This window comes from Bos mutus, chromosome 22, assembly GCF_027580195.1.
Source record: "Bos mutus isolate GX-2022 chromosome 22, NWIPB_WYAK_1.1, whole genome shotgun sequence".
Lineage (NCBI taxonomy): Eukaryota > Metazoa > Chordata > Mammalia > Artiodactyla > Bovidae > Bos > Bos mutus.
The window spans coordinates 52,198,669-52,224,650 of record NC_091638.1 but is presented as its reverse complement, the minus strand read 5'-3'; the positions used below and the strand labels follow the sequence as shown (position 1 = coordinate 52,224,650).

Below are 25,982 nucleotides of genomic sequence, written 5' to 3'. Positions count from 1 at the left end.
CTGAATGCTGAGCTTTAAGCCAACTTTTTGGGTCAGGATGAACCAAAGTAAAACAGCCCTTGCACAATCTGCTAAGTCCGTGGTCTTCCTTCTGTGGCCAGGAAATGTTAACCTGGAATCTGCAATAACGTGATCTCAGAATTCCACTGCCCCTGGGAATGTGACAGCAGTGAATGAAAAGCCCCTCCATCCATCCTAGATCTGGAAACTGCAATAAATAATTTTTCAGATACAGTGTCCAGCACAAACTAAAAAATAATGAGGCACCAGAGGAGACAAATCAGGGAGAAGCAGCAGAGATTAGGCAAAAGAAACACAGGGATTCCAGTTACAGAATTATCACAGAGGGAACACAGGCAAAGTTCTAGAAAACTCTCCTCACCAGTGATCAGTAAAATTCTATTTGAACTGTTAAGTCTGTAATCCATTCTCATTTATTGCCTGGATTGCTACAGTCATCATTCTATCTGCCTCTACCTACCTTGGCAATTAGCTTCCCTGTGGCTCAGTGGTAAAGAACCCGTGTGCCAAAACAGGAGATGTGGATTCAATCCCTGGGTCGGGAAGATCTCCTGGAAGAGGAAATGGCAACCCACTCCAGTATTCTTGCCTGGAAAAGCCCATGGGCAGAGGAGGCTGACAGGCTACAGTGCACAGGGCTGCAGTCAGACACGACTTAGTGGCTAGACAACAAGCACCTTGGCAATCTGTCCTAAAACGCACTTTCCCACCCCATCCCCTAAGATGTCTCCCCGTCACAATCTTCCAGTCACACAGCAGAACTCTCCCTTGAGTGTCCTTTTCTTCTCCATCGTCCTGAAAAATGCCTCCCATCCTTCAGCGTCCAGTGTAAAGCTCTCTCCTTGAAGCCTTTCTGAATTCATAAATCCAACTCTCACAGCTTTGTATATACTATACTCTGTTGACACGATGTATTAAAAATGTTTAAAAGACTATTTCTCCCATACACTGTTCACTTTTTGAGGTTACAGTCTTATTCATCTAGAGCTCCTGGCATCTAGCATAGCACCTGGCTGAGTATGTGCTGAATAAATGTTTTAAGAAAGAAGGAAAGAGTATTTTGAATAATAGGTGCTATAGACTGTTACGGACTGAACTGTGTCCTCCCCAAATATCATATGTTGAAGCCCCTAATGTGACTGTGTTTGGAGATAAGGTAATTAAGGTTAAATGAAGTCATCAGAGCAGGACCTTAATTCAATAGGAGTGGTGTCCTTATAAAAAGATGAAGGGACACCAGGGAACTCTCTCTCTCCATATGCACACATAGAAAAGGCCATTGTGGACACAGCCAGAAGGTGGCTATTTGCAAGCCAGAAAGAGAGGCCTCACCGGAAATCAACTCTGTTGTCAATGTGATCTTGGACTTCTAGCCTCCAGAAAGTTCAGAAAATAAATGTCTGTTGGTTAAGCCTCTCAGGCTGTAGCATTGTTACGGCAGCTCAAGCAGACTAATACATAGACCATTTCTCGGATATGAAACGTGTATGAATACACATCCTCAATAAAGGTAAGAATTCAACTCAAAGTGACAAGAAAGGGTAGGGAGTAGACACAGGTACACCAGGAAAAATGGCTTTTTAAAAAGTTTTATTTCAAGAACTTTTTTTTTTTTTTACCGGTATTTCAAAAAAAGGTGGGTCAAAGTACAAAAAAAAAGTCAGTTGAATAATAGCATAGGTTTAGAAATCACAGCAGCAGAAGCAATGTACAGACAGCACAGACAGAACAATCCAATGTATTGTAATTCTCTTCGGGTTCTTTGCTTATGGTGTGTTTTTTCCCTCCTGTACAAAATACACCAAGGCATGCCATGAGATCAGAAAAAGAAAGGAGTTTAACAAATGGTTACAAGAAATAGAATCTGTACAAGAGGAGATAATGCTTCTTCTTCCCCCGCCCCCCGCCCCCCACTTCCTCTCTTGCTCAGCTTCAGGTTAAGTTGTTCTGAAGACAGTTCACCTCCAGGTCGGCCTGGTCACCCTTGCCACCCTCGAGTTTGGGCGACATGGAGTTCTGGATGTTAAATGGCTCCTCCTCTTTCAGGCAGGACTTGAGAGCTTCCTGGATTTTGTGGGGAGCGCTAGAATCATCCTGGAAGAGAAAGATAAAAGCTGAGGCAAGAGTGGGAAGGAGACAATGGGTGGAGGAATTAAATAACATCTCAGACTTTTCTATTTTACTAAAAAAGGGTAAAACTGAGAAAAGGAAGAAAGTGCTGAGGCTTGGATGAACCAAAGTGACTCATTAGCAGCTACACTTTCAGAACATCATCCTCAAAAAACACTGGTCATGTACGAGTGAAAACCCGACAGGTAACTGCGTTACAAATACCTGTAAGGGAAGCCAGACAGGGGAGAAACAGTCCTTTTTAATACTCAGCCTGGTCCCTCTAAAGCCTCACCTGTTGGTGAGCTGTGCCCAGCCCCTCTTCACACGGCCCTCCATCCTGAGGAGTTCTGCTCTCGCAAAAAGGTCTTGATCAGGAACATGACTTGTTAGTGTGCAAACAAGGCTGTGGTCAGGCGCAGAGCTGATTCCGGCAGAGTCAAGGCCCCTCTCCCCACAGCAAATTCACGTTCTCTGACTAGAGGCCAGAGATGTGCGAGCCTATCAGACTTTATCTACCACACAGACGCCGACTTACACGGTGCTCCCTCAGTCTAAGGCCCGTGCTGCTGGTTTGCAACCCCTCTGTGATGGGTCCCCGCGCCCCCTGCCTCTCCGTGTTGCCTGCAGCCCCAGGACTAGCTTCTGAGCCTCAGTGAACTTGTTAACGCTTCCCAGGAAACCCACACCAGTACATTCCTCCAGCTCTGTGTTCAGAGAACTCTTACAGCAACACCTTCTTCCCACTACTCTTCCTTCAGGAGTCCCTGAGCAGATTTTACCCAGGGGGCCTCGGTTCTTTCTCAGAAGCCCCAAATAGCTATTGTAAGTGCTCGGAATTTTTGCAGATCAAAGAAGCTGTGTAGCCACCCAGGCAGGTTCATGGAGGGCAAGAAGGGTAACTTGCCTATCTGACCAGCCAGCTCAGCCCTTTCTTGCTTTAATCACTTCTGAAATTCAAGATACTCATGGTGATTAAGGACCAGGACATTCTCTACAAAACGGTGAGCCCAAGTCCATGCTGCCTGCTCCTGAGTCTGACCTGTAACGACACTAGGTCGGGCGAGGGACTAGTTGGAAAGTAGGGAAAGGCGCTAGAATTACATCAGACGTTACGGGGGTTCAATGTACTGTCCATGTAGAAATCACTGTGACCTGCCCCCACTCCAGCCTCACTGAGCACTGTCGCAGAAGGCCAGCTTGCACAGAGCAATCTGAGAGTTTCGAAGACTTCAGGAGTGATTTACAGACAACAGCGGAACACACGCTCCTCAATTCCAGTGTGTATGAGACAAGCACAAGGCGAAATGAACTTCATTCTGTGTTGAGGCAGATTTCAGGCAAGGCCGCTGCACACAGCGCCTACAGGAAGTGGGTATTTTCTACCCCTGCTTGGAGAGGCTGAGAAAAAACTGTTCAGTGGCATAAATGTGTATGTGTGAGATGGAAAGATCGACCTGATATATTAAGTGTATTATGTACACACACACATAGGTTTTTTTTATGGAGAGGAAGCAGGATGAGGTAGAGCTCGTGTGAGGTGTGGGGGAAGATGTTGGATATAAACACCTGAGACCCTGAGTAGAAGGGACTGGGGATCACAGCAAAATTTGGAGCAAGACAGGATGGCCTACACTCACCTCTCCTCTGACAAGGATGGAACTCACTTTCACGTTTTTCAAGATAACTACCCCTACCCTGGGCCCATCACACTCTCCTTGGGGGCATACAGGGGCACAGGGATATTCTCCTAATGTGAAAAAGTGAATTCAGTGAGTTGTATAGACCTGGGCATCAAAACTGATGCCATGAAGGTGGGGAACCTAATTAAACCTGGCCTCTTGAGGATCTGAACAGAGGAGAAAGCTGCCTTCTGGGCCAATGGGTGGGAGAAGTCAATCCTACAAATCAGGAACACAGGTATCCAACAATGCTATGAGACGAGCTAAGTACCTTCAGCAGGTAGAAGAGGTGAGGGCGTGTCTAGACCAGGATGGAGCGATTCTCATCCACGTTTTTGCTCCAGAACTCCATCCTCTTAGGCCTAGGGTGGCTGAGTCCCTCAGCTGAAGGCCCCTCTGCCTTTGATTTGGTGGAAGTCCCTCATCGTGAGGAAACTGGACCTCCCCCTGGCCTAAGCCCTGGGAACTATTTCCAGCTTTCTGTCCCAGCCATATGGGCATCCTTCCGCCAGGGGTTCAGGCCTGGATGTCTTCTTGTTCAGACACAAGCCTCTATCAGAAGGGGGCGGGCAGCCAGTATTTTACCAAATATATGGAGGAAACAGAGACTGGGAAGTAGCAAAGATTTAAACCGGTGGGTAGGGTGGGGATGGGAAACATTAAGGGACCTCCTGGAAGATCCGTCCACTCTCAGGAGGACCAAGTCCTCGCCACGACACTGCTGACAGCACAGCTGGGAGACGGACAGGGCGGCTTCTGGTGCTCAGACAATTCGCCCACGGAATTAAGGTGACTTCCCTCATGCCATGCAGTGGGAGGTGCCCAGCCTTCTACACACTTGCCATTCCTCCCGGAAAAGGGCAAACCTTCATAGCAGGGGCTGAAAAGCCACAGGCTTTTCCTTTTCCTTGTGAAGTTTCTTTCTGAGGCTGGCTGCTCAGTGACACAAGACCCTCACACACTCAGCTGCTGGCTCACCAGCCACAGGGTCCCACGTCACTACAGAGGGCCCAGTCCAGGAGCAGCACAGAGTGATGAGCATAGCAGGGGAGAGGGACGTGCCCCGACACAGACATCAGCCAGGGACCCTTCCCCGATCAGACCCAAAGTGGTACTTTGATGTTTGAAATCTTTTCAGACAGTGGTTTATAGAGATTATTGGAACTGAGTAGGAAAAGGCCCCATTCCATCTCCTTGACTTATGCAAAAGAAATAACCCCTCTGCTAAAATAAAGAAAACTCTACAAAATTTTAGGAGATGCCAAAATCAACAAGGTTTTTTTTTTTTTTTTGAGGGGTGAAGGGAGAGGGATGGTGAGACTAGCTGCCCCTGTTTCAGGTCCCAACTCATCTGGAGGTTCTCTCACTTTCATCCTGCTGCCAGCAGCACTTGTCAGCAGTCACTGCGGTGGCTGAAGCAACGGCCAGGGCTCCACTTCATCATAAGGTGGTAACTGTCTTCACTGTCAGTGCACAAGATCTTCACTATGACCAAGTCTGACTTCTGGGTGAGGTGGAGGGAATGAGAGGTGAAGTGGAAAATCCAGATGCTGGACAGGAGAGCCACCCCCCACAGGCTCAGGGCTTTGGCAGAGGTGACAGGATGTACCCTGGGGCACAAGCTGAGGGAACGATGCCCGTGGAAATGGCCCCCAGGATCCCAGAGGAGCCAGAGAGCTGAGTGCCGCCCAGACAACCCCAGGGCCCTTCTCGGGCAGAGTACACCACGGCTGACCACCCTGCTCCACTCTGTTTTTGCTCTGCCATATGCTGAACTCAAGGTCAGTCGCAGTTTTCCTGGAGAAATGCCTTGCTTTCCAAAAGCTGGGTCCGCAAGAACTGGAGACCTTTCTGTTGGCTCCTGCAACCAAGGCTTCCAAGAGACGCTATTTCCTTCCCCTCCATCTTTGTGAGGAGGAAAGGTGGATGTACCAAGGCTGCCAGAAATGCATGAGTCAGAAGCTTTGCCAAGGACCCTGGCACTCTGTGGATAATAAACATCCTGACTGCAGGCACTCCTCTACAGGTCAGGCCTGTTGTCCCTCATGTATGAGATGGCACATCAGACAGTGGGTCTGAGAGACCCCATGGCAGGCCACTGACCACCAGTAATTCATAAATGACAACTACATGCACATCACTGCCAGGGGCTGGGTATGTTGGGATGGGGTGTTCCAAGATAAGGCACATCCTACATCCTTGTGGGTTGATTGAAGTGGTCACCAATCTCAGACGTGACAGGACATCTTGTTCCCTTGAGAGTTATGCTCATCTTAAACTTACTAGTATCTTGGTACATACCACATAAAATATATTTGTTCTCTATCCTTTATAGCAAAGTCTTTAAAAAATTAGCTTAAATTGGCCTTTTTTATTTCTTATTTAAATTGACTCCTTTTCTCCTCCTTCTGCAGGTCAACTTGTTCTTTTCTGGGGTTTGGTGAACAGCCTCATATACTATTATTTTCTCCTTTGTCTTCTGGGGATGTGCTTTCCCCAGTTATAAAAAAAGGAAATGGTCTATCAGGATCTCTTATTGGGTTTCAGCGTACATTTATAAACCCATCCTCATAAGGACAGATTTATACCTACACTTATGGTTCTGCCAGTGTTCTATGCTTCCCTTTATATCAAAAACTTTAAAAAACTACCCTAGATTGGCCTCTTTCGGTGTATATAACCAGTGTATATAAGCCTGCTAATTTTTAGGGCTCTCAAAACAGTGTCAAAGAGATTGTTTTTCCGGCAATCCCAGAGGTTTTCCCATTCACCCCAAAGAACAAGCACCATCTGCTTCAAAGACCAGCGAGAAAGTCCCTAGCAAGAAAAGCAGAGGCTTTCTTCTCAATGTAGAAAAGAAGACAAAATCAGACTTCTAAAGCTGAGATGAAGCTAAGAATCATACGCTATCCCAGAAATGGCTCTTCTGTACTTTGTGCTATTTTGCCTGTCCAGGAAGTGACACGCCATCACGCCCTTCTTCTCACTCTTATGGTCCGGCCAGGCGACATTATTCAGACCCTCAGAGCTCTGAGGAGTGGCTCCATATGCTGAAGTGAACCAGAGATGCGGGCAGGGGTGGGAGCAGGCACAAGGGCAGACAAGTTACCTGACAGATAGCGTTTCATAGCGAGCCCAGGCACAGGCAGTGAGGGGGAGGGGAACGCGGAGGGTCGCAATGCTTCCTTACGTTTGGGTGAGAGCCCTCGGCAATGGTGGACAGGGAGAAGTTATCGTTGTGGAGCTCAGATGGGGTCCGGAATTTGCTGGTTAGGACAGAAGAGAGAAGGGAAAATGTAAGTGAAACGATCACAGCGACATTTGATAGAAGCTTCACAGGGCAAGCGCTGTATTTCGTCAAATGTCATGGGTGTGCCCCTACTTGTTGTACCACTAAGAAAAACCTTCTGCCATTTAAACCATGGTCCAATCCTTTCTTTCACCTAGAGTTTTCATTACACACTTTAAGGCACTCATTTAGACTTTAGATAAAGAACTGACAACGATATGAACAGCTATGACCACGTTTGTGCCTGCCAGACAATTACAACTACATCATGACTGCCATCTGGCCAACAGTGATTATAAGATGCCAGCGACTGTAAGACACCATCCAATTTCAGAGATGCTAATATGTGGGGAAAAAATGGGTATCTTAGAATCAATATGCGACAGCAGTATCTGTAGTACACTGGGCACATGCATTAATAGCGTTTGCAGAGTGGTAACAAGGCTTGGGAAAGAAAGGAGGTGTACAGAGGAAATAAGGAAGGTGGCATTTGAGCTGAAGGGCTGGGGGAGCCATGATCTGTGCAAAACGAAAACTGGTTCCAGGAGGAAGACCTAGAAGAGGGCCCTTCCCTGGGCCTCAGCTCCTTCTTCTCTACTGCCCTGGCAGCGCTCCTTCTCTCCCCGGTCATCAGCAGCAGCCCTGGTAGGTGGTCCCATTCCCACCCTGACCCTCCCCCCACCCCCTCAGTGGCAGTGTGAGGAGCCAAGGGCCTTGGCTTGTGATCACATGCACAGATACAGCCCTGCCTCAATGCACAGGCACAATGGAGAGGCCCTCGAAGCCCCAGGACAGTTAGCTGAAAGGCGGCAGAGAGCTGCTGGCATCTGCACGTCCCACGAGTTTACCCAGCAAAGGAGCAACAGATGGCGTTTTGTCCCTTTCCCAGGACCCAGGGCAAGTCCTTCAGTCCCATTCTCTGGAGAGCCTCGGGTCAGGGGGAGGGAATTAACTGGGGGGAAACAACAGGGGGAAAAGGGGGTGGGGGCGGTCCTGCATAAATTGCCTCTTGGGTCCTGAGGAAGCTGAACTCCAGTCTCCTTTTCTGACTCCTGTGACATTTCAGAAGGTTCTTTACTTTGCTAAGTGATAACAGTGACTGTCTCAGGGTGGGTAAGGTCACATCCGAGTGTTCAAGGCATGGGCTTCAAGGGTAAACGCATGTTGATTCTCACAGGTGCTCAGCTGTCACTCCTCTGCTCAGAGAAGAGCTGAAATGAGACTCCACATGCCCATATGGCCCTTCAAATCCACAGTGGAGGAAGCGAGGCCGAGGTCCTAGCACTCCCCACATTCTACTGAGAGGGAACGGGGACTTCCTTGAGCCCTCTGTTCTTCTGCCTGGACCAGGGTGGACCAGTTTGAAAAGCAACACACTGCTAAATCTTTTCACTGAAGAGGATGGCACATCTGAGGCAGCTGGAGGAGTCACTTCAGCTGATTTGGGAGCGAAATACTCATACTGGCCTCTGGCTGTCAAAGACTTGGGAAGCAGGTGTAATCAGATGGGGGTGGGGGGCTGAGCGCGGTACTTAACCAGTTACTTGACCAGAGTCGGGAGCTGCTATACTCTGGCTGCCTTTCCTAAGCATCCTGAGAAAAGGTGGCGAGTGTGTGTATGTGGAATGGTGCTGGACAGCTGCAGTCTGCCACAGGGGCCTAACCTCTGCTGCAATTCCAGCACATTCTGTCTAGGAACGGGTAAGCTTGGGTGAATCTCTGGTATGAAAAACACAAGCAGGGATGGACAGCAGATGCCAGAAACCCTCAGGACCACATTCCTGGATCCCACAGGGCGGGGCTGGCAGTCACAGACTCACTTGGTCCTACGTAGCTTGGTGTTCTCGGTCTTGAGCAGGTAGAGCTTCTTGGCAAAGAACACCGTCATCATGAAGAGCAGGAGCAGCACGAGGGCGGCCGAGCCGACGGCCACGCACATCACCTGGAAGTCGGTGATGATGGACTCGCAGCGCATCCCCTTGTGCCAGATGTAGTCCTGTGTGTTGCACCTGCAGCGGTGACAGGGTGAGGCTGAGGCGATGGGCCGGCAGCCGTGGCTGCAGCGAGCGTCTGACCCCTGACCCCAGGGCTGACGTCAACACCCTGCTCCTATGAGCAGCTAAGGAAGTGTGGTGTCCTCGTCTGTGCAGACTTTAAGGTTGCTATTCTTGCCTCATCTTTACAACCACACCAGGAAGAGTGTGTGGCACAAATGCGTCAAGGGCGGTCGACACAAATGAGGTAAACGGGGCGCTGAGAAACAGAGCACACTGGCCATTCACGGGCCTGTGAAGTGACTGAGGGAAGGGAACCCCGTTTTCCACTTCAATGACAACAATCACAAGATTCCCCCGGAACCCCCCAAGCCCCTGCCCTGGGCTCTGGTGGGGGAAAAAAAAAAAAGATGAAAAACAAGATCAATAGGAGCTACCACCACAAAGTAGTAGGACCCGCCCTATCCTGGGGCATTGCAGTCCCATCTAGTTCACGTGGCCAACCAGACACTGAAAATAAGGAAGTGACAGACAAGGACAAGCACAAAGATAGATGTACATTCTCCCCCATCTCAGCAGCCCCCCAAGTGCTGCCCCTACAGCTTCCTGTCCTACACCATGAGAACTGTCATGAAAGCAGAGTGAGAATCAACCCTCTGGGTGGGTTTCAGTCCTTTTGTTGAGTGACTTTCTCCTGCCCTTGGGGACATTCCCAGGCTCCAACTCTTCCAATGACATTGCTGTTTCCATGGGAACCAGGCTGCTTCAAAGAGGAAAAAATGTGGAAGGATACAGAGGCAGGCAAAGGAGGGAGGACATGAACCTCAGGGTGAATGACAGAGGAGAAAGGAGTCCAGAAATGGGGAAATCAAACCCGGGAGAATTAGCCACTCCACACCTAGAAGAGGGCGGGGCTCTGTGGCAAGCAGTGAATTCTCTTATCCAGCTGCCCCTCTGCAGTCGTGGGAGGCTGTTGGAGGACAGCGGGGAAAGAAGGTCCCTCTAACAGAGTGCTCTGGAGAAGTTCTGCCATAGCTCTGCTCGTTTCTCTGCAGTGGTCGGGTGACACAGACAAAAGCATGCTGCAGTCTGCAACCAAGGGCTCGGCAGCCTCCTGTGAGTGGAATGTAAAACAGTTTCCAAGCTGGGGCTGGGCCTGGGTGTACCCGTCAGAGGAGGAATTTCTGGTAGGGAGGCCCAGGATGGGTGATCCTGGGATGGAAGCTGTGCAAGGGGGGCTGGAGTGGACTAGTGAGAAGTCCTCCTAAGGCAGGATCCACTGGATGATCCATGGTCAGTATAGGCATGCCACTCAGTGAGGTCATGTTTACTACTGGGGGGTCCCTTGATAGCTCCAGGAGGTTCTGGGAACTGTTCTAGTGCTCCAGAGGCAACGAGGGCTCCAAATTTAATACTCTGATGGGGAGCTAACTTCGAAGGTGAAAACTCAGGCCTCCAATAGGATGAAAGATACTAATTTTGCACAGAGATTTCATAGCTCCCAGGCTAAAATCATTACTATAGTCCTCCCTCCACAACTGGAGTCTGAGGAGCAAAATCAGGGTTTCCTTGTATTTCTGGTAGCCCTTAAGCAACCAGCAAGGTCTTGTTGCCGTAATACCTTGATCACAGTTCTTTTTGGCAATGGCTGGCCAGGTCCAATCAGAGCTGTGTGGACACATCTTATATCAGTGACCTTAATGACACAATCATTTATGGGAAAGAACTTCATAGGAAGGAAACTCAAGCTTTAATGACAAAGGCACAGCATGCATGCATTATATTATTCTTCTATCAGAACATTAAGACCTATAGAATCTGAATTCTTTATATACCTCCAAAAAGACCCAGAAAAAGAAACATAGGGAATGGCACTTAAAAAAACAGAGATACCCAGATTACAGAAATGTTTCACTCTTAGGACCGGTGGAAACAAGTCCCAGAAGACTCTGAGGTCTACTTGCCACTTCTAGGGCCTGTAAAGGATGGAGAGAAGCAAACCACTCAGCCCTGGACATGTGCTTCATCCAGAATAAGAATAAGCCCGTGAACTCTCCAGCAGGTTAACTACCTTGCCGTGAGGGCAGGTATAGGGGGTTAATTACCACTGAGGCATGGGCTGGTGGCTGCACACAATATCCTTACTCTGACACTAAACTCTCTGGGTCTTTAAAACATGTCAGACTGAGTATCTCCAGGAAGACAACAACAAAGGTAGAAGGAGTAAAGTCACTATCCAGAACTAAGAAATGCCAAATGTCTGCTGTGTGAGGAAGGACACTCTGCTTGACTTGACCTGTTTGAATGGCTGCTCTCTGGGTCTTTATCCAATGAGAAGGTCCTCATTCGTGCCACCTGAAGCACGTGCCCCCCAGGGTCATGGAGCCCTTCTTCTGCCTCACACATGGCTCAGAGGGAGTGGTCAGCAGTTCTCTCTTCTCCCAGGGCGTCTATGGACCTTCTTCTGCAAGTTTAGCTAGAACTTGCCAACAAGAACTTGCCAACAAGAACTTGCCATCAAGCCAGCAAAGGCCTTGTCCAAAATCCTTGGCCAAGTCCTTTTGTTTCGCCTTTATAGTGTACTGGTTTGGTAAAGGGCACGACACTTAGAGGAAATGCACAATCTTACTTCTGAGGAAACTCTCCTAGTGATGAGCTCACAGGAAGTACATTTACGCTGTTAGTCTGTAGAATATTTACTGGGACCATCTCTTGACCCATAAACACACAAGCTCTGGGAACCTGTCACATCCCCCTCTCTGCTGAAGCAGCCTCCCATGCCCCCTTCAGGAGTTCTCTTGACAAACCCCCTGGACACCTGCCTGCCACATCCTTACCTGCAGAAGGCCCCAATGTTCTCCACCAGGTAGCACTGGCCGCCATTGTGACAGTAACTTGGGAAGAGGTCGCACACTGACCGGCAGGAGCCGTTATGTCTCACAAAGCCACTGCGGCACACGGTGCCATTCTCGCTCGGGGCCAGGTCCCTGCCTGGCTCTCCTGGGCGGGGCCTGAGGGCGATGCTGCTGCCGGGGACCATCCCCAGAGTATGCTGCGGAGGGACAGCGTGCCACCGACTGGTGGGCTGGCCTGTCCCGGGCCCCAGACCAGGCTTCTCAGTGGGCACTAGAAGGTCATTTTCATCTTCCAGGTCTCCGCCTCCCACTGCATCCTTGTCCTCCTCTTCTTCCTCCTCTTCATCCAAGTCATCATAGAAGGATGTGGTAGGATAGAAATCAGATTCATCAAAGGGAGTGAAGTCATCGTATAAGTCAAGCAGGCTCCAGGAAGGAGTCTCTCCCCCGGGATCAGGGTGGTGCTCTGAGGTACCTGGCGACCCAGGGAAGCTCCCCAGGTCGGCACCACGGCCCTCACCATCCAATCCTTCGAAGTAGTCGATGTCAATTATATCTGACGCTGGGTGGGGCTCCAGTGTGCCCTGAAAGGGGTACGTGGGCTCTGGCCCGTGAGGGTCAGGTGTGCTGCCTCCCAGGTTCAGCCAAACCTCCATGGGGCTCTCCTTGGGGAGTTCGGGGCCTGGGCTCGGCTTGTCGCCAGGGGTTGGGGAGGGTGGTTCACTGGCCTCCGTAGCCTCGAAGGTGGCTGCGGACGTCGAGGACGTCCCAAGGGCCTCGTCGGGAGTCGGGAGCGTGGCTGGAAGGGCCTGGGTGTCGCCGCTGCCCGCCTCTGCGGTCACTCCGCCCAGGCCTGGGCTCTCGGCCTCCAGCCAGGCTGTGCTTGTCACCGCCGCCGACGCCTCCAGCGCCTCCTCAGCCCCGACCCCAGGGCCCACCAAGGCCTGCTCGCCGCCGGGCGCAATCCGAGAAGCCTCATCTTTCCCAGCTGCTGGTGGGCCGGCCTTCTCCCGCGTGTCGTTAGCACGCGGCTCCCACGCCGGGACGCTCTTCACCGGCGTGTCTGCCTCGACGGCGCTGCCCGCCTCAGGCACTGTGGGAGGGAGGGAGAGGGGCGGAGCGTCAGCGACCGCGCGCGCGTTAGAGCTGGGGCAGCGCCCCGCCCCGGCCGCGGCTGCTCTCTCAGACCCCGGCCAACCTTAAGCCTCAGCTTCAAGCTTTCCCAAGGCCACGCCCCATCCTTAAGCCCCGCCCCTAGCCCGCCCAATAAGCCCGAGAACACACCCGACCAAACGTTATCCTAGCTTAGGCCCCGCCCCCAAGCGAAAGGCCCCGCCCCCGACATCACCCGCGCTCTAACCCGGGCGGCCCTCAATTCCGGCTCCTGGCAAAAAGTCTTACCTTCGGGGCTCCATTCCACACGAGGCCCCGCCCCAAAGTCGCACCCTTAGGGCTCCGCCCCGAACTCGCATTCTCGTGCCCCGCCATCACCTCCAGGTCCCGCCCCGAAATCTCACCCTCAGGCCCCGCCCCAACAGGCCCACCCCCAGCCAACACCTCGGTCTCCACACTCGGGTGGCGGCCGCCGAGTCGCCTCCAGCAAGTCCCCGCATCTCCTCGTGCGCCCCTTCCCCCGCCCGGGCTGCAGGCAAGACGCTGCCCCGCCCCCTTGGCAGAGCTCGCGGACACCTCTTGTACCCGAAGCCAACGGGACCCTGGCCCAAGGTGGGGCGTGAGAGCCACTGGGGTCCCGGTCGCGGTCTGTACCTACCCGGCGCGGCCCCAGAGGCGAGGACCAGCGTAACCCCCAGAAGCAGCAGCAGAGGCGGTGGCCCCCGGCCCGGGCCCCCCCTCGGCTCGGCCCATGGCGCGGAGCCCCGACCGCTGTCCGCGGTCTGCCCGGCTGGCTGCGCCCTCGGCTCACCGGCCGCCGCGCCTCCCGCCCGTGCTGCGGCCGTCTCAGCCCACGATGGGCAAAGGGAGAAGCCGCATGCCGCCGCCGTCCGCCGCTGTCCCCGGCGCGCCGCGCCTCCCCGCCTCCCGCGCCGCCGCTGCCGCGCTCAGCGCCGCCCCCACCCCGCCCGCCGCGCCCGCCCCGCCGCACGTAGCTCTGACGCCGGCCCTGCTCAGTCCTCCTGCGGTGGGGACAGACAGACCCCCGGCTCTGCACGCGGAGACAAACGGACGCGGGGTATCGCGCGGGCAGGCGCACAGCGCCGCGCGTGGCATTAGCCGCCAGGTGCACTGGCGGGAGACCTGCGGGGCGGGGCCGTGGTCCCGCCCTCCCAATGGAAGGGCTGGCACGGGCCCCCCAACCGCGAGGAACCCACCCGCCAAGCGGCGAGCACAGAGCGGGGCGCCCAGACACCCGCAGGCTCGGGGCGGGGCTCGGAAGGGCCGCAGGGGGCGCAAGCCCCAGCCCGCGCTGTGCCAGTGAGCCGAACCCAGGGCACACGGAGCTTCTCGGATTTCCGCACCAACCCGGTGTTCAGGGCGAAGGGTCTCCGGGAGGTCCCCTAGAACCCAAGAGGGCGGGGCGGGCGCTGACAGTGCCAGGCAAGGGGGCGAAGTGGACCTCCCAGGCTCTAATCGGATCAGACCTAATCCGTCTGCAGCCAAAGCCCCAGACCTCGCACAGCCAGGCCCGCTGGAACGCATCCTGGGGGCAGGGGGCAAGAATTTCCCTCCTCAAGGCAGCCTAGGGTGCGGCCTGTAATCCCGGTTCCTTGTTCCCTCTCCAAGATACATCGCCCCCGATTCTTCCCGGGCCACCAAAGCTCAGGTTGGTGGGTAGTCCCGGCGCTTGGTCGCTCAGTCGCGTCTGACTCTTTGCGACCCCAATGGACTGTAGCCCGCCAGGCTCCTCTCCATGGAGATTCTCTGGGCAAGAATACTGGAGTGAGTTTGCCATGTCCTCCTCTAGGGGATCTTCCCAACCCAGGGATCGATCCCGCATTGCAGGCGGATTCTTTACTATTTGAGCCACCAGGGAAGCCCAGGAAGACTGGAGTGGGTAGCCTATCCCTTCTCCAGGGGATCTTCCCGACTCAGAAATCATCGAACCGGGGTCTTCTGCATCGCAGGCAAATTCTTTACCAGCTGAGCTACCTATCCCTAAGAGACTAGATCAGAGTCTAGGGAAACAGCCTCTGCCAGGCCAGGGGTTGCAGTCTGTGGGTCCTGTCCTAAGGTCACTCTGCAGTACAGAGCCACTCATCTCCAGATCCCTGCTTGGTGGTGGGAATTGCTGCCTAGTCACCTACTTTGTCCACCAAACCGACTGTCTGCCTTTTGATCTCTTAACCCTAATGATATTCAAGGTCACTGCCGGAGATGTGGGAACTCTGGTATTTGAGACACTCCCATTTCTGTCACTTGGGACCCACATAACTGACCAAGAACTGTCACTAGTACATGTCTCTGGATGGGGTTGCCCTGATTCAAAGCCTGTTTCTTTCACTGGAACTAGGTCTACTTGCTCGTCCTGGTTGGTCCCTCCTCTCCCCATCTACCTGGCAAATCCTTTAACCCAGAAAGCTCAGTTCCCATAACCTTCCCATCCAGGAAGCCTTCTGTCTGACCCAGTAGATACTTTTGCCCTGATCTCATTGTCTGTCTACAATAATTCCCTACTAGACTGCAAGACACTTGCACAGGCAGCACCAAGCGCAGCTGCTTAAGGTGGGTAGGAGGCATAAATGAACGAATGGCAACCATCTTAGTCCCACCATAGAACTGTGGGTCTAGAAGGGGCTGATGTGCCAAAGCTCTTTTCATGGCTTCATAATGCCTCTGGGGACGGTATATATCACTTTGAGATACAACTTTCTCTGAGCAGAGGGCCAGGCAGAGGTTTGTACTTGCCTGTAGCCACAAAGGTACTAATGGACCTGCCAACACCACCTCTTCTTTCTTGTAGCTTTTCTCTGCATGTTTTTCGGCCTTACATCCAAGGCCTTGTGTGTTGCTTTCTGTGTGTCTCCTTGAGTCTTGAGTAGGGTTGTCAATGTGAAGGACCTTGGTGGACATGCCCACCTCCTCCTTCCTGAGGCCAGTCTTTGTGGAAAGGCGGCCTCACAGATGGGTCCTTTGGTGCCTGCTGCTGCTGCTGCTAAGTCGCTTCAGTCGTGTCTGACTCTGTGCGACCCCATAGATGGCAGCCCACCAGGCTCCCCCGTCTCTGGGATTCTCCAGGCAAGAATACTGGAGTGGGTTGTCATTTCCTTCTCCAATGCATGAATGTGAAAAATCAAAGTGAAGTTGCTCAGTTGCGTCCAACTCTTAGTGACCTCATGGACTGCAGCCTACCAGGCTCCTCCATCCATGGGATTTTCCAGGCAAGAGTACTTTGGTGCCTAGAGCATGACAATTACTCCTGTTTTCCACAAGAAAGGTCTGGGTGGGGGCTCTTTCCACACCCCTCTGTTAAAGCTCTACCTACTCCAGTTTATATTTCTGTCATATATTCTGTTAACACTTAAATATATCCTTTTAGATTCAGTTTTTGATTTATGTAAAACAAGCATATGGTATAAAATATGAAATATCTCCTTCCTCAGTGACCTTCCTCCCTTCTCTGGAGACAAGATTCTATTACTACTATCTTCATTTGGGGATTTTATATTAACTATTATCAGTTTCATTCTGATCCTCCCTAGATCTCACCAGCAATTTCAGAACTAAGCACAGCACACCTGGTTAGGTGATACCTCCATAAGCCAGAACCTCATCAAGGCAGTGACCTTGAGAGAGTCAGTATCCTGTCTCATATACATGAAAGTAGTAACCATTGAGTGTCAAATGAATGTGGTTCTGTTTTTCTGGGCACAGTGTGAGGGTAGGCTAAAAAAGAGAAGGGAGAATATGTAGAAATTGGAAAGTGAAAGAAAGGTAAATAGACTACTATCTAGAGCTTACACTCCGTGTCCCCACATTCAAGTCTCCTGGACTTGGGCATCAGGGATGTTTTAGGCTATGGCTTCTGCATGCCTCTCAAGTTCCCATTGGGTTTGGCAGAACCAAGGAAGCGCGAGGCCCACTGCCATGGATATAGCCTGCCACTCTGTGCATAGAAGGCCCCTGGGCAAAGCCAGGGGGCTGCTCTCCAGGGCATAGCTGCTCCTGTTGCTGTGGCTAGGGCATATTTCAGTCTGAACAGGAAGCAGCACAGATCCTGGCTTTAAGTCCTCAGTAGTAACCATTAACATTTTCCTGAGGTTTTAGTTTTCCAAGTGCTCTAATTTGTCTTACTCTTCACAACCATACTACTGTTCTACTGGTCACTTTACATGCTTGCAAATGGACACTGAGATCATGCTAATGAACTGCTAAGACCAGGACTTGTACTAACATTTTGATTTCAAATCTTTCCATTTTATTATGGAGACTTTTCATTCTTGCTTCTTAATTTCAGAAGAGTAATCAGGATGCAGAGGTAGGGCCTCACTTGGCAGAATGGAACCGCAGCCTCTCCCCCTGCCCCACTGGGTGTTTAAGAGTTGATGCTATGGGGTCTTCCCTGGTGGTCCAGTGGTTAACACTCCGTGCTTCCAATGCAGGGATCACAGGTTCAATCCCTGGTCGGGGAAATAAGATCCCACATGCTACACTGCATGGCCAAAACTTAAAGGAAACAAAGCTGAATTTTTAAAAAGAGTTGATACTGTTTTCTTAACAGGGTATAACACTGCCGTCCAGACTCATGTCCTGATCAGCCAGAAAGGGACATCTAGAATGGCCTCTCTCTTGCTCTCCAGCATACAGAGTAGACACACCTAGTTCTGGGCTACAGGTAGTCAGCTCTGTGACATTTTTGGTGATAAGCTGCTGGGAATGATCCTTCTTGCACCATTACCAGGAAGATGCAGAGCCAAGAGGCAGGGGTCTGAGTTCTTTGTGCTGACCACCACCTCCTCACTACCGGAAGCTCAACATTCTCAACTTGCACAAGTGCTCTCATCTTAGAAAAAGACATTACAACTTGGAGGTGGTCATCCTGTTTGGAAGTGGGGCTGCCATCAAATTGGAAAGGCCCCTGAACTGCATTACCTCAAAGCCAAATCAGTTGGGAGAAAGGCACACTGCACATGCCAACACAGCCTCTGACGTGGAGCAGCCAGGCTTGCCTGAGAAAAGTCCTGCTGCCTCAGCAGGCAACCTAAGTGCTGCTAGAGAACCCCACAGCTCCTGCAGGGTACCTGGAACAAGGAATGCCAGTCAACTTGGATGGCCATGGGAGATCCATCACTGTCAGTGACAACAAACCAAAGAAATCAGGAGCTCTGCCCACTTCCAAAGCCCTTGGGGACCGCCCGACAGTGGTGTCGCTGTACTGTATTAGGCATGGGGATTCTGCTGAGACCCACAAAGGCTGTACCCTAAGAGTATGTGGTGGTATAAGGTGGCTGGCAGCAATCAGGTACCTGGCTGATCCACATGGGTTTGTAAGGGCCTGGAAAGGCCTCTGGAGGCAGAAAGGAGTAAAGATGGCTCCAGTTCTGCAGGGCGAGCCAGGAGCAAGATGGGGGGCCATACAAGGTTCTCTGCGGCTGGTGTCCCCTGAAAGCTGGAGTAGGGAAGGGTAGCCCAAGAGAGAGTTAGCTATGATTAACTCAGTAAACTTTGCTTTGGCTGATTCTTCGGACTCTCTCTTCTTCTACCCTTTTAGTCACCCTCTGGGAACTGAAGGTCGACCCTCAGTTTACCAAACCTTGAAGGACACAAACCGTGAAGAACATTTAATTCACAGACTATGCACATTATCCCCCAAGAAACAACTGATTATTATACTGTTCCTTTTTGCTTCGTGGACACCTGGCACTATAGAACCTCTTGACCATCTGGTATTCCCCAGACCATATACATTATCCCCCGTTTTTTTCCTACAAAAACATTAAGTGGCCTGGAGTGCCTTACCTTATTCATGATTGTATGCAGATCCTAGTGCCTGCTACACAATAGGCTCTCAAATGTTTATGAGACTAATGGACTCACAGAGTGACTGTCAGAAACTGCAGAAGAGCTTGCTCTATCATACAACTTTCTTAACCAGCAATCCTCAAAGGGTGGTCCCAAGACCCATCAGAGTTCCCTGAGAATCTGTTAAAAAGGCAGAATTTCTGAACGGACCCCAGACAGACCTGCTGAATCAGAAGCTTTGAGGATGGGGCCCAGAAGCTTGTATGTTAACAAAGTTATAGATGTTCCTGGTCTGCACCCAAGTTGGAAAAACTGTTCTCAATTGCATTTGGGCATGGGGTGGGGTTATTCCACAGAAAGGATTTGAGGAACCTGTGGAAACTTGGTTAAATGTACAAGTCTTGGTGTGTTCTAAAAAGAATTCACACTCAGGTTGATAGACCAGTCTTTCATCTGAATCAAGGATTAACGTCCCTCATCACCCCCTGAGAGGAGTGGATGAGTCCTGTGAGACCCAGCTGGTTCCAGAACTCTTCATTGGAGGGAAGGGTCGAATTAGTCAGAAAGCACAGCACAGTCGGCTAACATACTTTCATGAAGGACCAAGTGTCCACTTCCTGGGAGACAAAGAATCCGCTTCTTTTGCTTTGTTGGGTTCGCAAGCATGTTGAAAGCACTGTTTCTGTTTTTTGTGCAGGGCTTGTACCTGTGGGTGCCCGAGGGCTGGCCATGAGAATGTGCCAAAGTTCACAGCATCAGCCCTCAGTGCCTGCCTCTGACACGGGGATGTCTAAACTGTGACCTGACCAACACTCTCTTGTGCACCAGGCAGAACTACTTCTCTGCTGGGGGTGCCAGCATGCTGGCCACCCTTCCTGAAGAACATCCACTCATCTCTCTTCAGTTTGACCACGGAAACCAACAGCGTGCCAGGCACATTCAACCATACATTCCTTAAGCCTCATGAAGGTGAGAAGGTGGTCAGTCAGTCAGGAAACTCAAGCCACTGAACTTTAACTAATGACCAAGACGAGGTGAGGCTGAATATTGAGATTCCTCCTAGGACACACGAAGAAACTGGTATACGAACGCAGAGAATGGGACTAGAATCCAGAAATGATGTTCCATTTATTCACTGAAAAAGAGGGAGATTAGGCCTTCTTGATCAATTTCTTCCAGTCTCCCCAACTCCCTCCCTTCACTTTTCCGAAATAACACACTGAGAAACATTTTTGTACAAAAACCACGTATTATTCCCCCCCTCACAAAATCGGGTGGCTGTATTACAGGAACAAAACCAGATCAAAGACATAAAAAGAAAAAGTCACCACTTATACTGAAACACAACAGTGTTAAGAATTCAGGTATTCTGTAGAATTATTACCAGCATAGTTAAAATATTTCCACCTGGATCTTTTAAATTTGAAAGTGATCACATTAAAGACCTGAGGTTGCAAGAGACCACAGTATGAACCAGAATTCCATTTTCCTTTAAAGACCTCAGTGGAAAAGGTATTTGGAATGAGTTTCCTTTGGGAAAAACTGGCGGGAAAATACAGAAAACCCTGGCCATTGTCAAAAGGCACTGGGATCTTTCTGGAGTCAAAAGCAATGGAATTAAACTCCAGTAGGAGCAAGCTCATTTTCACTCCAAGCGCCTGGAATAAACTCACTAAAGGAACAAGGTCTCCTTGGTTCCAGTACTCTGATGGTGACCAGGGCCACCTGCTTAGAGGTAACACCTGAGGGTTTGAAAGGCAAATCTTAATTGTGGTTTGATTTTTTTTTTTTTTTGCTTTCTGATATTAAGGAAAAAGGTTCTAAGGTGTTTTATAAACACCTTCCCACACCCTCACACATGTAAAGCTTTACAGAATATATAGAAAAGATATCCAAAAGATGTTCCACTTTGCATTCTAAAGGAAACTGCCACTTGAGAATGTGAAGGGGCCAGGTGCTTCGGAAAGCAAGCTCGACCCAAAACACCGTTTCCCCACGCATGGAAGGATAGAGGAGAGGGAAGAAAGACAAGAAGAGAAAACCAAGAACTCTCAAGTCACTCATCAGCAGGGGTAGAAATGGGCTCATATTAAGGCATTTTTGTGGCTCTTCCTCTGGAATGGCACTCCACTCTCCCAGCCCGAGCACCCCACCCTCAAATCATGATGCTTTGATTGCCAAGTGAGTTCCCTGGTACCCACAGCATCTCCTTGACAACCAACCATGTAATAGATGGAATGTGAGATCTCAGACGGGGAAGGGAGAAGGTATGAGAGGCTGTTGGTCTTGCCCCAATTCTCCAATCCCACCCCAAACCTAAAGTACCGCTTCACTAAATCCCACTCACCCTGACTACTGCAAGAGGTAGTTTGGGGACCTGTAACCCCAGCCAACCTAACCAAGTCCATGAGCTAAACTCAGCACTATCTACTTTTTTTTTTTTTTAAGTTTTTTCTTTCTTGTAAAGAGGGAGAAAAAGAATGCACACAAAGCAGTGAACAGTGGGCTAGATTCACTGGATGACCATTGCCCAAGACGCCCAAAACTTTCCTGGTTAGTCTAGGGGACTCAGGAATGCCTCCCAAATCGCAGCCCTCAAAGCTTACACTGCTTACACTTTTGGGAAAAACAAAATGCCCACCCCCTCCCCTAGCAATCAAACAAACCGTCTGCATAGAAAACCAGAACCAGTGGGCCCGGGCAAGGAGTGGATCTCTTCTAAAGCTTGTGCTCTCCCCTACCAGGGATGAAAGGGGGTGTTCTGCCAGGCAGGCTGGAGGCTCTCATGGTCCTCACTAAGGATAACATCAGCAGGAGTGGGGGGGATCCCTTTTCCCCATCTCTTTTAATTTTGGTGCGTCCATGTGTGGCAAAAGTCTCATGAAACTTCACCATCAGCACCATTCTTAGCTCAGATAAGCAGAAATAAGGTCACTTACAATGCCTTAAGGTTTGTCCCCTCTGGCTATCCCCTCTGCCCATCACTATTTTTTGGTTCCTATTAACTTAGGATGCTCTCCTTTAAAGCAATAATGACCAAAAGAAAAAAAAAAAAGTGATAATGATTATAAAGCATTATCCATACAAGCGTAAGACAAAGCAAAAACAGAACAAAATTGCAGGAGAGCAAAAACTGATACAGACATAGAGCACTAACGTTGACAGGACCTGCAGATACACTGTCAGCATACCCCATCGCAGGTCAGGGAGATGCCAGGTATTTCAGGGTGACCAGGGCACACTGGCACCACAGGCTTCCCCCTCCCCCTGTGCTGGAGGAGGACCTAACACAGCAGGTGTCAGAGTATGGAGGGGGGTGGCAAGAGGAATGGGGACAATTCAGGGTGCGTGCTTGGGGCTGTGAGAAGAAAACTCCTGAAAGAAACCCAAGGAAGCGGAGGAACACAAGTCTTGTCATCCCCACTCCAGCTGGGGGTGCTGGGCGCGGATGTCCCCTGTGTCTTTCGGGCTAGGGCGCAGCAGAGGCTGGTGGGCCAGGAGCAGGAGGCGGAGGGCCTCCGTCCACAGGTGCTGGAGGTGGTGGCTGCTGCTGCGGCGGAGGGGGATCTGCAAACACATCCAAAAGAAACTTGTCATTGCTGGGAACACAAGAGGCCTGGGCAAGAGCCCACGCAGAGAAACAGGACTTACAAAGGAAGTTTCTTTACGGCCTGTGAGGCACGGCTGCCACTGCGGGCTACATGGGACGCATCTGAACCTCCACGTCACCGCTCGTGTGGCTCCCCTGATCCACGCGGCTCGGGGGTGGGGAGGTGTCTGAGTCCGCCCCACTCTCCTTCAAGGCCCGCTCCTTCCAAGAATCCTCCAGACCTTTGCATAAATTAATTATATTTTGATTTTATCATTATCTTAATGCTTCTCACTGCTAATTCTGTCTCTTCAGTTAAATGATAAGTTCCTTCCTAGGCAAGTTCTGTGTCTTCTTTTCTTTCTCTCAGAGTGCCTAGCCTAGCTGGGCACAACACTGCCTATCAGAAACTGCTGGCTCTTATGAACTGTCTCCACCAGGGTCACCGAGATTGACTTGCAGCAGCCAACAAGCTGGACAGTCTGAGGAGGCCCCGCAACTCCTGAACTGTAGTCTCTGGATTTTTGGCCAAAACTAGGTCAGGTCTTGAAGGGAACAATTAGGAAAGGAGCTCTTTCCTATTTCTACTTTGGCTGCTTGAGTGTACAAAGCAACCATAGAGATGATTCAATCCAGGGTTTTAAAAACTTCTAGATTTTGCCAGGGATGAAAACGAAGGAAACACACAATTAAAGCACCTCATTGCTTACCAGCTAATTCATCCAACCTTCCCCTCAGGAGGTGTCCACCCAGTTGCTAAGGCTCTTCAAAGCATTTTTAAGCCCACCGATTTACTCCCTGGTGTCATCTTTCAGGGGAGCAAAGTAAGGCCTGAAGAGGGAAGTGACTCGCCTGATAAGGCCTGCCCAGTGCCCTGAAGCCAAATCAGCAGCTCAGGATCCCTGAAATTCATCTGGGGCAGGAAGTGATGGGGAGCACCTCAAACATTCAACACCCTCAAGGTACTGCACCCAGGGCCCTTTAGGATGGAATCGTGTATGCAAATCAGGTGTTATCAGCAGGACAGGACAGTGGTAAAGACCAATGACATTATGTCTGCAACAGAGATGCAGCATGGTCAACCCTCCAAGTCAGCCAGCACATTTTTACATTGCCTGTGGGGCAGCAAGGCTAGGAAAAGAGGTACACACTAGACTATGATCTCTGATCCTTGACTTAACAAATATCGCTTTTCTTTTTTTTAAAAAATATCTTAATTTATTTGGTTGTACCGGGTGTTAGTTGCAGCACTCAGGATCATTAGTTGCAGCATGTGGGATATCTAGTTCCCTGACCAGGGATCAAACCCGGGCCCCATGCACTGGGAGCGCAATATTAGCCACTGGACCACCAAGGAAGTCCCTCGTTTCTCACCTGTGATCCTGTACTGACCTGGCTCAACTGCTGTCTTTCTTCTGTGCACCTAACTCTGTCCTCGTCCCTGGGGGTCCAGTGAGAAGGGAGACGCACCTGTGTTGATGGCACTTGTCTCCTGGATCCAGGAAGTCTCCCAGAAAACTACAGTGAGCTCAAGTCACTTCATAGCCTTGTATAACTTATGGTAAATCCTACACTTCTATCCACTTGTTCATGTTTTATTTTCCCAACTAAAGCTCCTGGAGGCCAGGAATGCCTCTGCATCCTAGCTCTCTGTATTGTATTATAAATACATTATTACTACTTTATGTTTTTGTATTATAAATACATTATCATTTTATTATAAGCTGTATTATTATAAACAAACAGGGGTTGACTCCACCTCATGAGGACCCAGGTCCTCCTCTAAAAGGACCTGGGATCACACATGTGGCGGGGTACATGGCCACGATCAGCTGCATTTTGGAATCATTACCATGGTCCACAGGAGTCAGAGGGCAGGCCGGGCTCTGATGCACCCCTTTGGAGGCCAAAGTTGGAGAAGAACAAGGGCTCCATGGCGAAACTGAGCTGGTTTTGCACACACTGCCACAGACACTGTTCAGAAGCATATGTGCCCGTTCCATGGGGCCTGCTAAGACTTCAAAGTCCTTCTCAACACAGCCCTGAATACTCCTTTCTAAGTCTAAGCAGCCACTACCAATATATTGGACAAAAACTTATTATTATTCCTGCCCTAAACCAGACCCTATTCTTTTCTTTACACCTACCTCTTTTAAATCCTGAATCCATAAAAGGCTCCTGTAGAGAAAATAACTACCAGTAGTTCTGTGTATCTACTCAGATTCAAATTAGATAGGCTCAAACAGGCATGGGTGAGGCGTGTCCTTGGCCTCGCCAGAGCCCTTGGTGTCAGGAACGCATCCACGAAGGCTGTGGCATAGCATCCCGACTAACGAGGAGCACTCTGCGCTCGCCACCTGGGCACCTGTCCACCAGGGATGCTGAAGCGCAATGAGCAAAGCCCAGCCTTTTAGAAGCCCCCCTCACAGGCCATGCTGTCCATGGATCTGTCACACCCCAGAGGGAACAAATGGTGCTTGCCTCCCTTGAGTACAGCTCTCCCCAGAAGTCCCGAGGGTAATGCCTCCCCCAACTGGGTACTTACACATGCCGTTAGGTGCCGTGAGGGGTACCCGGGGTCCTAAGATGTTTCCTGGGATTGGAGGCATACCAGGAGGGGTGGGGCCACTCCCAGGGGGGTGGATGCTGGCTGCAACGGTGGGCATCATGCGGCCTGGCATGGGCTGCCCAGGCATCATGGAACCTGGGCCTGGTATCTGACCTGTGGAGGAGATTCAGAGCACTAAGGTAAGGAAGACAGGAATCAACTCACTGCCCGAGACTGCTAAATACAGACAGATATCTAACCCTCCAAAAGGATTTGAAAGATCGACAGAACAATAATCTGGAATAATCTGACTAGCTTTTAATTCGGGGTGGGGTCGGGGGCATGGAGGGATGATGGGGCAGGTCTGTGGAGTCAACGACTACCCTAAACCCTGGTATAGGCAGGTAACTGTAAGACGCTATTACCAAAAAAAATCCTAAAAGAAAGCATTCACTCTGGTGAGTTTGGGTGAACAATGGATTGTCAAATATCTTCCTGAGGACACGAAATACCAAGCACGGACCACAGGGAATGGAGGGCTTACCAGCAAGTCAGTGCACAGTCTAAGAACTGAAGCTCAGTCCAGACTGAGCTTCACGCACAGGCTATCTGGGAAGGTATGCCTGAAAGGGGATTGGTCACTACCATGAAATCACCATTAAAAGGGGATTCTAATTGGAAGTCTCAAGTTCTTTTCACAAAAACAAATCTCTCCCCCTGCCCCCAGCCATGAAGCACTGGCCCTGGAGAACCATGGTGGGGGAGGGACATGAGAGACAGACGACTCCTTCATCTCTTCCTACTGCTTTGATACGAAAGACGGGAGACACTGGTCACAAGGACAGTGCAACACCTCCTGTGTTCAGGCTCACACTGAACCTTCAGGACCTTCAGCACACTTTTCCTGAAAAGAACCAGACAGTAAATATTTGGACTTCACAGGTCATATGGCCTCTGTCACAACTTTTCAACTTGGC

At 50.6% G+C, this 25,982-nt stretch overlaps 2 protein-coding genes across 3 annotated transcripts in view; both read right to left on the bottom strand.

Moving 5' to 3' along the window:
- Positions 1-1,601: 1,601 nt before the first annotated feature.
- Positions 1,602-14,608, bottom strand: CSPG5 (chondroitin sulfate proteoglycan 5). The gene is made up of 7 exons (XM_070358964.1): positions 14,281-14,608; positions 14,055-14,206; positions 13,722-14,001; positions 11,933-13,043; positions 8,922-9,110; positions 7,003-7,078; positions 1,602-2,115 (listed from the first exon to the last, which is right to left on the bottom strand). The coding sequence occupies exons 1-7, from the start codon at positions 14,606-14,608 to the stop codon at positions 1,954-1,956; spliced, it is 2,298 nt and encodes a 765-aa protein (XP_070215065.1). The 3' UTR covers positions 1,602-1,953.
- A 6,034-nt stretch (positions 14,609-20,642) lies between these two features.
- SMARCC1 (SWI/SNF related BAF chromatin remodeling complex subunit C1) overlaps positions 20,643-25,982 on the bottom strand; it is a 124,927-nt gene continuing 119,587 nt past the window's right edge. For both annotated transcript variants that reach the window (XM_070360196.1, XM_070360195.1), the window contains exons 27-28: positions 25,003-25,179; positions 20,643-22,435 (exon numbers count right to left, since the gene is read on the bottom strand). In XM_070360196.1, the coding sequence (XP_070216297.1) occupies positions 22,338-22,435; positions 25,003-25,179 (275 nt within the window). In that variant the 3' untranslated portion in view covers positions 20,643-22,337. The remainder of the gene's footprint in view (positions 22,436-25,002; positions 25,180-25,982) is intronic.

Bases quoted from the DNA above. Each gene is read 5' to 3' on its own strand.
- CSPG5 (XM_070358964.1), bottom strand. From the start codon at position 14,608: ATGCGTTCCAGCGGGCCTGGCTGTGCGAGGTCTGGGGCTTTGGCTGCA. The intron at 14,002-14,054 runs GTGCGGCGGGGC...TGAGCGCGGCAG, and splicing joins AGGGCCGGCGTCAGAGCTAC to CGGCGGCGCGGGAGGCGGGG. The intron at 7,079-8,921 runs GTGAGTCTGTGA...TGTCCTAACCAG, and splicing joins ACCAAGCTACGTAGGACCAA to CAAATTCCGGACCCCATCTG.